The following is a 17,728-nucleotide window of genomic DNA, read 5'->3' as shown; positions in this document are numbered from 1 at the left end:
GAAGCTGGGGAGCAGGTTGGCTTGTGTTTAAATTTAAATCACCCTGGCAAGTTTCTTAGGTAAATGCACTTCATAAAAGAACAATGGAAAACCTGTAGAGACCAAAATAAAATGTCCTGTTGGTGCGTCTCTGTTTTGCAATATTTTTCTTTTGGATCATCACAATATGTCTGGGACCAAGCAAAGCAGAACAGCAATGTTGACTGCTAAAGTCAAAAGTATTGGAAGGCCTATCTATTATTTCTCGCTTGCCTCCTTCAGGTACTAAATCAAACGTCCCGACTAGAAATTCAGCTGCTGGAGAATTCATTATCTACTTACAAGCTGGAGAAACAACTGCTCCAGCAGACACATGAAATCTTGAAAATCCATGATAAAAATAGGTGAGTGCAGAGTTCTTTAATACTGTTGTAAAGCATGTGTGGAAGAACATTTTCAGTACCAAGAGGCCTTCTTACGGACATTCTCTAATGGATTGATTGATTGATTGATTGATTGATTGATTGATTGGATTTCTTCTCCACTGTTTCTCAAAAAGGAACCCAGGCTGGCAAGCAACGAAACAATACAATTATATATGAGCCTATCAGGTAAAATGGCCAGTACTCTGTACTGTTATGCTTACAGTGACCCTAAACTTTTGAATGATACCAGTGGATGAGAGGCAGCAAGGTGTGATATTGGCATCTCAAAAGAACCCGGGAACCATAAAGACTCATGAAGGGGCTCTGCTTCCTTTCACCCCCATGTCAATCACTGGGGGAAGGTAAATACTGAGCAGTACAGTTGGTGAAAGGAGTGTGAACTCTTCCTTCATACATTTGATACAATCACTGGCCCTGAATGAATGCTAAAGCACTATATTGCTGTAGGTAAGTGGTAGCTAAAATGATGGCCCTCTGAATATTGTTGGACTCGTTAGGGCAGGCTCCCTCAACCTCGTCCCTCCAGATATTTTTGGACTACAACTCCCATGATCCCTAGCTAGCAGGACCAGTGGTCAGGGATGATGGGAATTGTAGTCCCAAAACATCTGGAGGGCCAAGGTTGAGGAAGCCTGCATTAGGGGTGTATGAATGTGCCTCATTCCATTCTGACGTTCATTCATACTGACATATTGGTCAATCTGCTCAACTGAATTTTCTTTCCCCCTTGTAATATGCTACCCGCTTCATCATTCACGTAAGTAGAATTCTACTGTATATGTATTTTTGTGGTATGTAATGCCATACATAGACACCATATTTTGATATTCGTTTTTTGGCATTATTTTCCTTACATTTCACTTCTTTGCAGTTTTTTCATTGTGCTTATTTCAGTGTAGTCCTCTCCTTTGTGGAAAGGCAGTGCTGCGCTGCACTGTGCTTACAGTGTAATCCTCTGACATTCCTAGTGCTAATCAATCACAGCTAGCATGGTAAATGAGAGGATTTGTAGTCCAGCAATGCTGTTGATTGGCTTGGGGAAACCATGGCTCTCAAGATATTGGTCAGTGATCAGGGATGATGGGAGTTGCTGTCTAGCAGCATCCAGAGAACCACAGGTTTAGCTACACCTGCTCTAGATCAATGGGGAGAAATTGGGGCAGGGGGCGGGGAGATTGTGGAGGACTATATTTATTCATCTCCAACCTGAACAGTACATGGTTACCCACCTCTCCTTCCTTGCTTTGGAGATGTCTTTATTTCTCTTGTTGATCTTGGAATGAGATTGTCACCCCCACTTACATTCATCACTAGCATTGTTTTTAACTTTAACATCTATAGCTAGGGAAGGGTCTATGCATACTAAATCCTTGGGAGGCTTTTGGGGGAGGGTTTTTCCCATTCTTTAAACAAAGTGCTACTTAAAAAAAAAAAAAACCTAGGAAGTCTCCCAGGTATGAAGAAATTCCTACTTTGTCTGTGGGTGGCCTCATGTCACTGCTCTGTTGATTGGCAGAAGGCCACCAACTATAGGGGGAATTCTATATGGCCCTATCAGGAGTATTGGATATGGAGCAGAGCTATTCATGTTATCTTAAGAAACATTGTTCCATGTAAAGGCAGGAGGTAGCTTAAGAAAGGGACAAATAGACAAATGAATTTGGATATTATTATGCTTTCCCAAACCATTCCAATTATTAACTAACATCAAGGACTGCTTTTTGTGCTGTTTGAAATGTACTTCTTGGACAATTGCTGCACAAACACTACACACACTGATATTCTCAAAGAACCTAGGAACAGCTTCGTGCTTAGCAAACAGTTTGCATGTATTCAGAGATGCTTTTAGCAGGACATTCACAACCTGATCGTATCATTTTGCAGGATCTTTCTTTCCATTAATTGCACTTAGGAGATGATAAAACAATCTCATAGAGAGATATCGCATGATTCCTAAATGACTAGTTTATCAAGCAATTACTGTAGTCACCAAGTAGTTGACTTGGTTGTCACTAGGGATGGGTGGAGCAGTCTGTTGCCAGTCAATGCCTGTTTCACATGTTTTCATCCCATTTCCGCATTGATCTGTACATTTTGGAGGTGGGGAAAGAATCCATATGAAAATTTGTATCCAAATTCTTACTTAAATGCATATTTTATCACAAAATGCAAATTCACATTTTGTTTCAATATAGACATTTCTAAGCATATTTTACCCTAAAATATGTATTTTGGTGCATTTTGATAAAAGAAAATAACCATATCACAATATGTGGAAAAATCCAAAGTTTAATTACAGGCTCATCAAGGTAGTTCCTCCCCCAAAATCCTCCCAGGGATTTAGTATGCATTATTCTGGCAATTGTTAAATAGACCAGTTTGCTTAAAAAATGTGGAGCAGCGCCCTTAAGGACTTTCATGTCACAAGAAAGCACAACAGCCACTCATGCCATCTTTCCATTCTGTTGCAGAAATGAAACCCTGGAACCATATGGGTAGGGTAAATTACATAGGTGTTTCCCATCTGATATTCATCCCACTGGGAAAGACAGCAACCTTTCGGTGAAATTTGCAATTGGCTCTGCTCACATTGTTCTTAGCATTCAACCACTCTTGTACAACCAGAGTTAAAGCTGTGGGAACGTGGTCTCTGCATCCTTGTGGTAACGCATAAAAGGCCACTTTGTTATATAGGAATACTGGCCCCGTAGGAAGGCAGAGCAGGGAGATTCAGTAATCGGCTGAAATCTAGACCCTTTATAGGTAATGTGCTCTATCAACTTTTGCTTCCGTATTATTGAATTAGCTGCAAGACCATTACAAAGCTTCAGTGTCAAAGTGGAAATGTGTGTGGCTTTTTAACCCACTGACCTACTGATTGTATTAGTGACCTGCCAATTATCGGCTTAGGCCTAAGTATTTATTTAGAATGTGGAAAAGGCAGAGATTCCTATAGGTGATAACTGGTGTGCTTAATATTTTGCATTTATTTATGTGCTTTAACAATGTGTCACAGTGTTAAGATATGTTTGGCAGTAAATAAACATGGCCTGCCTTGACCTCTGTGTGTGGCTGCATCGACTTACACACTGATGTGCCCTTTTAATGTGATGAAATAGCCTGGCCTTGAATATGGAAGGAAGGGATGTGTTGAAAATCAAACTATTTTCATGCTGCAGTTAAAGGAGGGAAGGGGAGCAGAAACTGGTTGTTCAATAAAGCTAAATGCAGTAAGGTCCATTAATAAAATTAGCAGGAGTGAGCGGACTGGAGAGATCATCTTTTCTTGTTGTAGAGATCACAACTTTTTCACTGTCTTGCTTTTTTCCAAAAAGCGGTTGAATTGGAACAACAGGATTGAGATACTAGGCTACTCAGAAACTTCCCTATAGATAATGGAGAAAAGTTGCCTAGCCCATAACCCACAAACTGGTTGAATTGAAAGTTTGGATAATAATTGAGTGAGGATGGTTCCTCAGTATGCTTGTGGCATTGCCCCCTTCTAATGTTTTACCCAGATTTTAGAATCTGATTTTATTTCCAGAATGGCACTGATGGCTTAACTGTTCATTATACCTTAAACAAATAAAAATAAAATAAAAACCCAGAGTTTGTTCAGACCCCTGCACATAATCAATTTGATGCAGTTTGCAGTTAACATCTTTTTCCTTTGTGGATTATGAATGCAGACCAGTACATATTCACTTATTGTTTTGTTGTTTCTGTTTTAACTATCTATTTGTGATTTTATCTCATGTTTTAATCTTGTGTATCACCCTGAGATCGTTTAATGCAGGGAAGTATATAAATCTAATAAATCTAATAAAAATAAATAAATATGCACTTAGATTAAATCACAGCACAAAAAGGAATCTGTGTGATTGCACAATCACATCACAATTCTTTTAATCAATGCATGTACTTCAATCAATGCATTTTTCATACATAACAAAATGCAGGCAAAACTATCACATCTGTTCTTTTCAATGAACTGGCAGCATGCATGCTTTGGAAAGCAGAGTCCAACTGCAGCTCAGAGCAAAAAGTATCTGCATGTGAGATCATCACCAAGAATGATCCATGCCAGGGGTGAGTGAAAGGTAGCTCGTGATCTGTTTGTGGACTGGCAGCTTCCAATTGTTTAACAGCGGCAATGGCAAAATGGCTCCCCCCAACTCCAAATTATATTGCTGAAATGAAGAAAACGGGGGAAGGAGGACACACAGGAGTGGGGTTTTAGGGGCTGTGCAATCGGTTCTGGTACTGAAACAAATCCTTGGGCTCAGAATTCTTTAATTCTAAGTACAGTTGTACCTTGGTTTGCGAACGCCTTGCAAGTCGAACATTTTGGCTCCCGAACGCCACAAACCCAGAAGTAAGTGCTCTGGTTTGCGAACGTCCGACAGGGCTTCCACAGCTTCCAATTGGCTGCAGGAGCTTCCTGCAGCCAATCAGAAGCCACGCCTTGGTTTCTGAACATTTTGAAAGTCAAACAGACTTCTGGAACGGATTCTGTTCGACTTCCGAGGTACCACTGTATGTCTTTTGCATCCGGGTTTGATTGGTTGATCTTAAGGTTCTAGTTATTTTTTAAAAGGCTATGAGTCATGAGGGTTATGTACTGCCTTCGGTGCCAGAGGCAATATGCCTTTGAACATGATTTGCTGAGAATCATGAGTGGGAGAGGACCACACCACTCATGTCCTGCTGACAGACTTCCTGCAGGGCTTTTGTTAGCCACCACGACTAAATGCTGGACTAAAGGAACATTTGGTCTGATCCAGCAAGCTCTTCTTACGTTGTCGAACAAAATAAGTCTTGTCAACTGAGTTTGCCCATCCTGATCTACACATGTTTCCTATCCCTCCCCCCACATACCAATCTTCCCCTGTAAGAATATTGTAATTTAAGGAGCAGCCTTTCGTTGGAAAGGATATCCCTGCCTTTCCAACACAAGGGCTTGCGACTGCTCAGCCATGAACAAAAAGTGTTTAAAAAAGGATTTTGGCATGAGAATTGCCACAGCAGCGACATTATGATCCCTTCACCAAATTTTTTTTAAAAAAATCTGTAGTGTTAGTATAATGCGCTGTCAAAAAACATCTGGTGCTATAATATTCCATGCAAGAGGAATGTGTAATACCTTGGACGTATTTTTTTTTTTTTTAGAGATGCATTGAAAACTATGGGCCAAAACATACATGATGTGGTGGGACATCTGTAATCAGAGCTCTTGATGTTTTATTACAGCTCTAAGCAGCTGTGGGACCCCCAAAATTAGATGAGGGCAGTGGCACCAGAAGGTGGTGCAGTGTTGAAACCTTTGTCTCTGTGCTGTTTTCCTAGTTAAAATATGTCCCTTCCCCTGAAGTCCCGTTGGGGAAAGCTAATAAGCTCAGGAGGTCCCCTTTCCTCCTAGTAGAGCTAATAGCAGCTTGGGCAGGGGGATTTTGGTCAGGGAAACAGAGCAACAGGGAAACACTGGACATCATTTCCCCCAGCACCCTGCCCCATTCCAATTCATGCCACCGCACAGCTGGTATCCTGTGCCTCCGCAGACAGAGACAATAGGTTTCCGAATACAAGTTGTTGGAAACTATGGGAGGGAAGATTCTTCTTGTGCTCATGTCCTCCTAGCCGGTTTCCCACAGGGACCTGGGTGGTCAATGGGCCATTGGCTTGAGCCAGCAGGCTCTTCTGATGTTAAAAAGGCTTCATAGCAGAAGAACAAAATACAATTAAAAGCCAGGAGATCTGATCTCCTGCATCACATCAACAGCACCTCTGCCTGTGAAATCCCCGCTATGGAAAGGCTCCGTGGGCTCCTCTGTTATGGCGTTTTGATTTGCGGCAAAGCCTCAGTAGCTTGCCAAGCTTTTGTTTTTATCCCACTACTGCTGTTTGCTTGCATTCTGTTTGGCTCTGTGTAAACGATCCCAGTTTGTATTGCTTGTTATTTTGTGGTGTGTGTGTGTGTGTATATACATGCCTTCTAGGTGGCCCTATTGGCCTGAAAGGTGGGTTGAAAAAATGCTCTTATGACTAAATAAAATGTCCCCCCAATAAATCCCCCCAATAAATATTTTATTTTATTTCGAAATTCAAAGTTACATTTTGTCACTCAACAGTTAAAATCCTATTTAACAATAATAATAATAATCTTATATATTTATATTTACATGCTGCCCATCTGACTGGGTTGCCCCAGCCACTCTGGGTGGCTCCCAACAAAATATTACAAACACAATAAAACATCAACCATAAAAAAAAACCTTCCTGGAATACTGTTGCCTTCCCACTCACCCATCCTCAATGTTTATAATCAAGATTACATACAATTTCATTCTAAAATTCCATCACATCCAGTTTCATCTTCTTTAATGGTTTACTTAATAAGTTCTGCTGGTTTTTTTCCCTTAAACTTCAAACCCCGCTGTGGACTTCACATATGGAAAATTACTTTTTAAATAGACTAGAAAAGGTTTCCAGTACTCCTTGAAAGAGCCAGTTTACATCTTCAGTAAGAAATAACATGTATTTTATTAATAACAGCATCAACCGCAACAAAATATGCCCCACCAGGTAGCTCAATGCAAGGGATTGCTTACGGTTGTTGTTTTTTTGAAAAAGGATGACAACTCTTACTTCTGATGTTTGTGAATCGCTTTATTTGTTTTAAAATACTTGTAGGCTGAATCACCAAGTTTCACTGAACCATGTTCCACTTATGTGCTAAGAAATCAAAACAATAAGCAAGATAAAACACACTGACCTCCTAATAGAAGACAGCAGAAGGAAAGCTCTCTCAGAGAAGAATATTGCTGATGTGAATGCCAAGTTTCAAGCCATTCAAGCCCCTTGGGGGGGGGAACTGGCTTCTGGAGGTGAGGCAGTAAAAGATTCTGAAGCCATGAAGCCACCACAGAAAAGGCCCTGTGGCTTGTGCCTGTCTGTCTCACAGATCTAAGTTGTAGGTGAGCAAGGAGGGCTCCCTTTGTTGATGTTAATGTTAATATTTTTAGCAGAACCAGTAAGGGAGTGAGACTCGAATTAGAAAAAAAAAAGTGTGCAGATAAGCTCAAGGTCAAGATTGTCAGAGAATTCCATCTCTAAAACAACCATTCCATCTTCATAGCAGGTGAAGTGTCATCTCGAATTCCCTTATACATATAAAATACAGTAAAAATGTATACGATATGCAGGACATTTATCCCAGTGATGGCAGTTATCTGTATCTGTTGGGCAGACTAAATCTTATTATCTGTACTTTTAAAATGTCCAGGCTCGTGAGAACCCTAATATATCTCTAAGTACTGGTCCACATCCTGTTCTCAAATGCATCTGAGTTAAAATCCTCTTTAAACTTCAAGCATGGTCTGGACCGGATTAGCAGATCTACCTTGCAAAGGAAATTGTCTGAATCAAGCAATCCTAGCCCCAGGGGAGAATCATCAGGGCTGCTTCCACGGTCTACTTCATCACCTTTTTTCCACAGTAGCTACAACAGAGAATTTTTTACATTGGCCTTTCTGTCTAACCTCTCCCTAAGAGTGAAGTTTATTAGCAGAACAGGGAGAAGGGGGTTATGTATACCCTCCTGCTGATCCACCCTGCTGGTTTACATCCTGACAAATGTAACGCACCATTTCTCCAGTAGAAAATTGATTTCGGGCCTCATTTAAGATCAATAGACTTGACAGCATTAGATAATATTGTGGCATTTGAGACTAGGAACTAGCGGCTCTTAAACGTTGTCATCTAAAGGAATATGCCCCCTAGCTAACATGCCCTAAAGACAACACACTTTTCTTTGCACCTTTAACCTGATCTTGCGACATCTAAAGCCTATTTCAAATGATCTGTATTTCCTATGTGGGCTGTGTTATAGACACAAGCATGATCATTATTCATGAAAATCCACATGTGGCCTTCTTGCTTTTCCTACATGCTCTCCATGTAGGAAATGTATGATATTTGAAGCATCCCTAATTATTTCCTTGGAATAGGGATGGATCTGTCACATTTTGTTCTCACAGGCTCATTTTCCCAACATTAAACTGAGTTCTCCACATTTTTCAGCAATTTGCTAATTCTTTTTCAATTTGCTAATTCTTTTTTCAGAGCCAGTGTGGTGTAGTGGTTAAGAGCAGCGGACTCGTAATCTGGTGAACCGGGTTCGTGTCCCCGTTCCTCCACATGCAGCTGCTGGGTGACCTTGGGCTAATCACACTTCTCTAAAGTCTCTCAGCCCCACTCACCTCACAGAGTGTTTGTTGTGAGGGATGGAGGGAAAGGAGAATGTTAGCCGCTTTGAGACTCCTTAAGGGGAGTGAAAGGAGGGATATCAAATCCAAACTCCTCCTCCTCCTCCTCCTCTTCTTCTTCTTCTTCTTCTTCTTCTTCTTCTTCTTCTAATCCTCATGAAAATTTATCAGCATTTTTGAGTGAATTTTTCCCAGTAAACACATTTTTATATGCAGGGTTTTGTTTTTTTACTAATGTACCTGTTTTTTCAAGAACTTTATAATTTCACAAAACACATGCAATTAGTTTCCCTTAAAAAATGCCAACACTTGATCTTATCAAAAATTTAAAATAAATAGAATCCAATTCTTGAGCTGGCCGTAGTGTGCCCTGCAAACTCTGAAGTAGAAGGCTGATAGAAGGTCTCAACAGCAGGACTTTATTCTCTGCTGGTATTTCTGCCTTTAAACATGGCTTCGAAATCTACCATCTAAATATAGGCCTGTGGTTTCATTGTGAGGTTTGTTGTGCAACTAAATAAAGGAGACATGAAATTAGTGGTCTGACCACCGTTGACAAGTAATTACCATGTTACTGAGAATGTCACCCTTTCTGGATCTGCATACCACCCTGAACACTTCAATATGGTTTTCATTGCCCTTTCTGCAGAGAGAATCATTAAGGCAGTGTGTATGATTCCCTTATCTATACACTGATTCTGAAATTAATGCAAAACCACATTTGTAAATATAAACGGGAAGGGGAAATCTAAAATACCCAGACTCTTTATTGCACTACATGAAGCTGACATGACTTTCATGAAGTCATCTATAAATGGTCAGATGTGTTGTTGCTTAAGCAGTAAAACATCTGTAGGCTTCCTCATTCCACAACATCCCAGTCAGTGGGGTTAAAAATGCTACCATCTCTCTTCTTTCCTTGACATAGGCAACATTCCACTAATCTAACTCCCATGGCCGACTCATTACTGAGAATTAATTTACTGTTATGTAAAATATTGTCTGGGAGGTAACAAACAAGACAGCATGCTGCATTGTGGAAATCAACAGATATATACAGACACCCCCACTTAACCTCCCTCCTCAAGGAAGCAGTACATCATAGATCCTTTGAAATTTAAGCTTTCCTGAATTTTGCAATGCAGGTCTTCACCCAAGCAGTATGTACAAAAATGCATATACTAAGATAAAGTGTGTGTGAAAGTGCACATGCACACAACAATAACATAGAAAAATGCATTTGATTCGGGGAAAGCACTTGCAAAAATGTGTATATTTTTCAAAACATACACAAATTTTTACAGTCATACAGTTGTACAGACTGTACATATTTACAGTCGTACCTTGGTTCTGGAACGCCTTGCCACTCAAACTTTTTGGCTCCTGAATGCCACAAGCCCGGAAGTGAGTGTTCCAGTTTTGAATGTTTTTTTGGAAGCTGAACATCTGAAGCAGTTTCCCCGCTGCTTCCGATTGAGTGCAGGAAGCTCCTGCAGCCAATCGGAAGCTGCGCCTTGGTTTTCGAATGTTTACAGAAGTCGACTGGACTTTCGGAACGGATTCTGTTCGAGAACCAAAGTATGACTGTATTAGGAAAAAATACCACATTAAAATGTTGGCGTATTTTCATGAGGATCTACCAAAAAAAGAAAAGCAAAAAACAAATTGTTGCAGAAATGGTGTATAGAGGGTTCAGTATGTGGGGGACACTGGTGGCGCTGTGGGTTAAACTACAGAGCCTAGGACTTGCCGATCAGAAGGTCGGCAGTTCGAATCCCTGTGATGGGGTGAGCTCCCGTTGCTCGGTCCCTGCTCCTGCCAACCTAGCAGTTCGAAAGCACGTCAAAGTGCAAGTAGATCAATAGGTACCGCTCTGGCGGGAAGGTAAATGGCGTTTCTGTGCGCTACTCTGGTTTGCCAGAAGCGGCTTAGTCATGCTGGCCCCATGACCTGGAAGCTGTATGCCGGCTCCCTCGGCCAATAAAGTGAGATGAGCGCCGCAACCACAGAGTCAGTCATGACTGGACCTAATGGTCAGGGGCCCCTTTACCTTTACCTATGTGGGGGACAGCTTTCTTATGAGCATCCTAGAAAAGCCAAGCAGAAGTGGTTGTAAGAATAAGAACTGCACTAACTGCTTTGAGCTTCTCAGAAACATCTGGTTGGCCATGGTGGGAAGCAGGGAGGCTGGACTCAATCGGCCTTTTGCCTGATCCAGCAAGGCTCTTTTCATGTTCTTCTAATCCATAATCCCTCCTACTTTTCACTTTGTGAGACAAAAAGTCATGCTTTTAGGAGGTGTGTTTCTTGTACATCAAATGTTTTATAATTTAAATGGAAAGCATATTTGTGTTTCATTTTCATTACTTTTCCTTTCTAGAAAAATATTACTCCAGAGTGTAGAAGCAGATCCATGGCTTTAATTAAGTATATGTTTATCATATGTAACATCCCACATTGAATGTCTGTGATAGTCAATAAAAACAATAACATATGGATACTATTATATCCCGAGGTTTGGGTAGATGAACTGTGTTCAAGGCACTCTGCCACTGATCTGTTATCCAGAAATAAAAGCCTTAAGAGGGATGTGGGGGGAATTTCAAATTAAATCTTGGATAGCACGTGGATCACTGGCAGTCTTGAATCCACTGGTTAGTCTGTGGATATAAAAAGCATGATCTTTGGCATATGGAATCAAAAGACTGGTCTGCAGATGGGATATATTTACATCTTCCTTGTTATAACAGGAAGGTTTTGATGCTAAAACCACATGCAGCACCACATGAGTGGTTTTATGATGCTGAGTCTTGATGCTAATACTGAACTACCACGAGTACTCCATTGCTATAGTGTCCAGTGGAACTCTGGGGCAAAATGCACATCCATTTATGAAGATGCTCCCCTATCATCTCTGTAAGAGATAGACCTGGTGATTAGGGATGTGAGTGAAGATTATCAGGAACAGATACAGCTTTTAGGAGCTCACAGTGCTCACCTCAGAGAAGAGTGAGCGGAAGAAGAACATTTCCCATTTAGATTTGCAGTCCTCCAACCCTCTTCCTTCCTCTGAAACCAACAAAGCCCATAGCAGTGATGTGCCCACAGGGAGAGGAATGGGAGAAAGCCATATATTTTCCTCTTTCAGGCTAAGAAGGAGAGCAGGCCAAGAAAAAGGATGTCGGTGACCCCTTCGTAAATGTAGAGAAAGATGTAAAGATGCCTGTGATAGAAGAACCTTGTCTGTTTGGAGACCTACCTCAAAAGGAGAGGCAACTCCTCCAAACTCCGAGCTTTCTATCCCACTGGGAGCAAGATCTGAGTGTGGGTGGGAATAAAAATCCCATAATAAGGAGGACCATGGTCCCACATGGGGAACTTTCCAGAAAGGGCTGCATTCCAGTGGTGGTTGGGGCCAGAGAGAAAAGTGGCTGGCGCAATGGAGGAGACTCTTACTTTGGACATTTCAACTACACAAAAACCAGGGGTTTCTATACGTACCTGCCTCCTCCATTCAGGGAAGCAATCGGCGTTTTTGTAGTTCAAGGACATTCCGGTTAGGCCCAAACACTTGAGGAGAGTGTGGATCTGGGGTGTTGAGTTGTGTGACCCTGAGAGGGGTCTGTGGAGAGAGTACTGAGGGTCAGAGAGGGACGCCGAGAAGGCCACATTCTGCTCCCAGGTCCAAGGTTCCCCCATCCCCGTGTTGTAGCCTGAAGTTCTCAATGAAGAGTGAACGCCCTCTGATTCACCATGAAAATATATTTCAAACATGCACAAGCCAACTTCACTGAAAGAAATTCTGGCAGAGTAAAGTATCATGTTAGCTTGTGCCTAATTTCGTCTTTGGATGAACTATTATATTCTTTATCTGGATCACCTTTGCTGTGTCGGTTTTCACTTCCCTGTTCTCTAAAGACGCTATGTACCTCACATAACCCTACAATCTAAGAACAGTTAGGGTTCTATATTTCCTCTGACACCTCACAGAGAAATTAAGTAGATTTGGAGAAACTGATTTTTTTAACTTTAAATGTCCTTGGATTCTAGTACAACTAAAGACTATGGGGGCAAGGGGGACTCACGAGGATCTGGGTATCACTCTCATTTACAGAGAGAGAGACAAGATCTTACATCATCTTGCTTTTTCTAAACACATATTTAATATATTCCCGTATGCTGTACATGTTATCTCACTTGGAAATCTGAATCGTAATAAAATGCACGCGGGGGTGGGTGGGTGGTATTTTTATTTTCCATGCAGCCATAGTCAGTCTAGTCACCTTTACTCTTTAGCCAAATATTAGTTTTCAGATAGGAAACCATTCACATTATAACGATGGTATGTTGCCAGGTGTCAAGGTTTGGCCATGTTTGTCAGCAGTATTATCCAGAAACAGGCCTGCGTTATGTTGCTCCTCTGAGGATGAGCAATGAGGGGCTCGCTAGGCTTTTCGAAACTCATTTCTGCTCCCTTTGCCGTTTCTCCAGCCAGTAACCTCCAAACTGTCTTGAAATCACGCTTTAAATGCAACTCAGTGCTGTATTTTAGTGTAGACTCTTCTGCTGTAATGATAAACTGTGGTCAGGGGGGGGACCCATCCTGTTTAACCACCTGTGGCAAAGCATGAGGTGCCCTTTCCTGCAGAAGCCTCAGTTGCCTAGGTCACATGGCAGTGGCTTCTTCTGGCAAGATCTCACAGAACTCTCACAAGATCTTGCCAGAAGAGGCCATTGCTGCACAAGTGCTGCCCTGCAGGATTCCACCACCCAAGGCGGCAACTTCAGCCCACCACATGGGCAGGCATGCCTTGACTATAGTTTTTAGTAATAATAAGGTGAGCTTTGGGCTAGTGTGCTTCTCCTTCACTCCTCCTCCCCTTACCCTCTTATTCTTTGCAGATGCTAGCTGCCCACTGTATTGGGAAACCCCCCCTCCTCAAAAAAAATGTGTATTTTAGGAGAAAGTTGCAGTTCAATGCTGATGCATTTTCATGAGGATGTATTAAAATAAAAAGTTGCAAACTGATGTGAAAATGTGGAGACCTGAAACTAAGAGTGGGAAATTGAGAAACTGAGAAACCAAAAGTGACAGATCCAATCACTCCTATCGTTGGGAGGCTACCCTCCAGAGCTGGGTTGGTTCTCAAAGGCTTTGGGCCCCTTCCACATATAAAAGACAGCCAGCGTGATGTACTAGTTAGAGTGATGGACTAAGAACTGGAAGACTAAGATAATAGTCCCCACTCAGCAACCTTGGCCAATCACTGTCTCTCAGCCTAACCTACCTCACAGGGTGGTTGTGAGGGCAAAATGAGATGGACAACCATGGGTACGATGTGGAGCTCCTTGGAGGAATGGCGGGATATAAATGTAATGAATGAATAAATGAATGACCTGCAGCCTTTCATCTCCTCTGCTTGATTCTCCAGCCAGCTACTCCCATACACTAGCACTAACAAAGATGTGGTATTGATGTGTTTTGCCCCTACTAGTTTATTGGAACACAAAATCCTTGAAATGGAAGAAAGACATAAAGGGGAGCTGGATACGTTGAAGGAGGAGAAAGAGAACCTGCAAGGCTTGGTTTCACGTCAGACCTACATCATCCAAGAACTGGAGAGGCAGCTGAGTAAGGCAACCACCAATAACAGTATTCTGCAAAAACAACAGCTGGAGCTCATGGACACCGTTCACAACTTGGTCAGTCTTTGTTCTAAAGAAGGAGGTAAGATGGCATATGCTTGAACAATTAAATCAGGGCTGGTTATGGATTTCTCAACAGAATGTCTCTAATACAATGACTGCCATCTTATTGAGTCAATTCTGTCCCAGATTTCTATTAGCATGTCATTCTGAGAATAAAGCTATATTTTCCAAATACCTGCTTAGGCCAACTTCCTTGAACACATTCAGAATCAAATGACCATTGGGTACTGAATTATGCTCCTTGTGGATTGTAAAGCCATTATCCAATTTAACACCTAAGATTATAATGTAGACTTTCAGACTTACTATGGTATGATTCAGTGGGTTGCTAGATGCCCCCCCCAAGTTCTGCATGTCCCCATCTGACCTCACAGAAGTGTTGTATGAGTAGAACTTAAGCATAGTTAAGTGGGCAAGAGTGAATAAGACAAATTAAGGAATTGTTGGGACAGGGATGAGTTCCAAGGCTGGCTTCTAAGCCTAAGCACAGCAACTGGACTCCCATTTTTGAGGATTTTGCTAGGTAGCCACCAGGACCAGTCCTACCAATGGACCAAGTGGGACTAGTAAGTGCCAAGAGATTTCCAGGATAAGCTTCATAACACATGCATTAGACAAGCATATATTGACATGTTAGTATTAAAGCAGCACCCATGGAAGTTTTGTCCTCAGAAAAATCCCTTGAGGGAGCATAACAGTGAGAATCGTGGCTGAGCTGGGACTTGTATTTGCCTTGGGAAAGGCTGGACTAAACAGAGTGGGGTGTTGAAGGGACCCTGGGTCAACCTGGGTGAACCAAGTACATGTTCAAAACCCAGGATGACGAGAGTAGCAGATCACTACAGTTCCACATAGTAAAGATGGCTGGACACAGGGCTTGCAGAATCACAGACAGATCCCCAGGAGGCATCAGAGTCAACCACTTGTTCATAACAAAGTCCCTACTCCTGCAGAGCCTTTATATCTCTCTAGGCCCTGTCAACCTCTCCCGGGTCTCATTTGCTTTCCAACCAGTAGGGATCATGGAAAGGGCAGCCCCCGGACCTGAAATGGAGCACCACCACTTGGTGTACTCTTTGTGACCATAGGAAAGTTAGAGGTCTCTGCTGCGGTGAGACATGGTGGCTCTACTGTCCCTGGGGATCATGGTGACTTAGGTGCAAGTGCAACTGCATCAGAGCTTTTGTCTTTACCAACCTACAAGAAATTTTCGACTCTCATTAGCTGAACTTTGAATGGAACTATACAATCTTAATAATGAGTAGGATCAACAGTCTCACCAACAAGTGGGATCACAAACCCATGTCTGCGATCACTGTTGAATAGTCGAGCATGCAATCAGGAAAAGTCAGTTTTAGGTTAATATAACAACCATATTTGACAGATATTTGAAAAGCCACAAAGCACTACATCCTTCATTATATCAACATGTGATTAGAAATGTCAGGAAATGTTGAAATATGCTAGTATCAAGATAAGCATCCTTCGATTAGTAATAGGATTGGTTAATTTACATCGGAACCAGTAAATACTGTGTTTTGAATTTCTTATTCATTGTGTCAGATCTTAGATTACTGAGTAAATCAAAATTAATTTTGCTTGACACAGCCTTTTCTCAACATCCTCTGATATATAATATCGCATTATTATCAGGGGTATGAGAATTACTAAACTAGCGTTGGACAATCTTTGGTTGATCAAAGGAAAGTTCCTGACTCCATATGAGGACAATTCAGAATCTATTCACACCAACGCAGGAACACATGGAGTATGACCATTGGTTCTTCTAGGTCAGTACATTGACTGGCAGCACCAGCTTCTGAGAGTTCAGGCGGGGTGCTCTTATCCTGAAGATTGAGCCTAGGACCTTCTGCATGAAAAGCAGATGTTCTGTCATTAAGCTGCAGCCCTTCCCCATGCATTAGGGAGTATGGTTGTTGTTGTTTAGTCATGTCTGACTCTTCGTGACCCCATGGACCAGAGCATGCCAGGCATTCCTGTCTTCCAGTGCCTCCCGCAGTTTGGCCAAACTCATGTTGGTAGCTTTGAGAACACTGTCCAACCATCTCGTCCTCTGTTGTCCCCTTCTCCTTGTGCCCTCAATCTTTCCCAACTCAATGGACAAAAACAACAGGGAGTCTGGTAGATGCAAGGAAATGTTACAAGTGCCAGCCTCCAGCCTAGCTTCCTGTGTCCATCCTGTGCTATTCAGCTTTTCACACTTCACCTCAAGGTTTATTATAGCATGAAAAAAACTGCATCCCAACGCTAAGGAAATACTGTGTCAACTTTGCACATGCACATTTCCTAGGTAAAAGGTGGGATTTCAATGAGTATAAAAATTTCCACAACAACAACAACAGAATTGGAAATATTGGAAGCTTCCGTTCTAAATCAAATAATGCCAAATTGTGAGGGTGACTTTCATTGAGAAAGCAATGTGGGAGGACTAAGTTAACCCCACTCCTCACACACTGTAGTTTTGATCCTGATTGGTCCTCCACCACTGGTGTTGACTATTTATATATATATTCACTCACAACATCAACTGTTGTGTTGAATATCATATGTAGTTTGGCCTTAAAAGAGAGTATAGTAATTCAATCTTGCATTGTTGCTGAGTGACAGTCAGCAAGGTTCTATCTACACACCAGACTTGGTTATCTTGTCTAGCACAAGGTACTGGGAATTCTGAAGTCTTCCTGTGATTAATTATACCCCACCCCATAAATAGGTATAAAACAGACAAGCTTCTGCAGGTGAACCTCTCTGCTTAGCAAATTAAACATGATAATTAAACATTAATTAGTGCATATTTAAACATTAAAAAGAACCCTGCCACATCAGACCAAAGGCCGATCTAGTCCACCATCCTGTTTCCCGCAGCAGCCAAACAAATGCCTAAGAAAAACCAAAAGCAGAACATGAATGCAATAACTTTCTCCCACTGTTGCTTCCCAGCAACTGATATCAAAGATCACTATATACCCACAAATGTTTATTTGCATTTATGCTTCACTTCCCAGCCAAAAAAAGGTTCCAAAGTGGCTGTGAAATGAGGGCGTTTTTTTTTTAAAAAAAAAAAGAGCAGGCACAGCACTATCGTGGTTATTAAAACACACAATATACTTTGCTCCCTAGGATCATAATCCAATGTAGTAAAGAGGCCAAACAGCCTACAGTACATGGATGCCTTACTGCTGCTGCCCTTTTCTTCTCAGGCAGAATCATCTCTGTGGAGAGAGTAAATGCCCACTCATTCTAGCATTCCGTCCACAGGGATGTGACTGGTCCACTTCCAGTTACAGAGCAAATTCAAGGAAGGAGAGG

General features: G+C 41.8%; 1 protein-coding gene across 2 annotated transcripts in view; it reads left to right on the top strand.

Moving 5' to 3' along the window:
• The window catches only part of ANGPT1 (angiopoietin 1), a 166,431-nt gene that overhangs the window by 93,935 nt on the left and 54,768 nt on the right, over positions 1-17,728 (top strand). For both annotated transcript variants that reach the window (XM_083622135.1, XM_083622134.1), the window contains 2 exons: positions 262-383; positions 14,185-14,417. In XM_083622135.1, the coding sequence (XP_083478261.1) occupies positions 262-383; positions 14,185-14,417 (355 nt within the window). The remainder of the gene's footprint in view (positions 1-261; positions 384-14,184; positions 14,418-17,728) is intronic.

This window comes from Podarcis filfolensis (genome assembly GCF_964270895.1).
Source record: "Podarcis filfolensis genome assembly, chromosome: 7".
Taxonomy (NCBI): domain Eukaryota; kingdom Metazoa; phylum Chordata; class Lepidosauria; order Squamata; family Lacertidae; genus Podarcis; species Podarcis filfolensis.
This window is presented reverse-complemented; position numbering and strand designations above follow the sequence as displayed.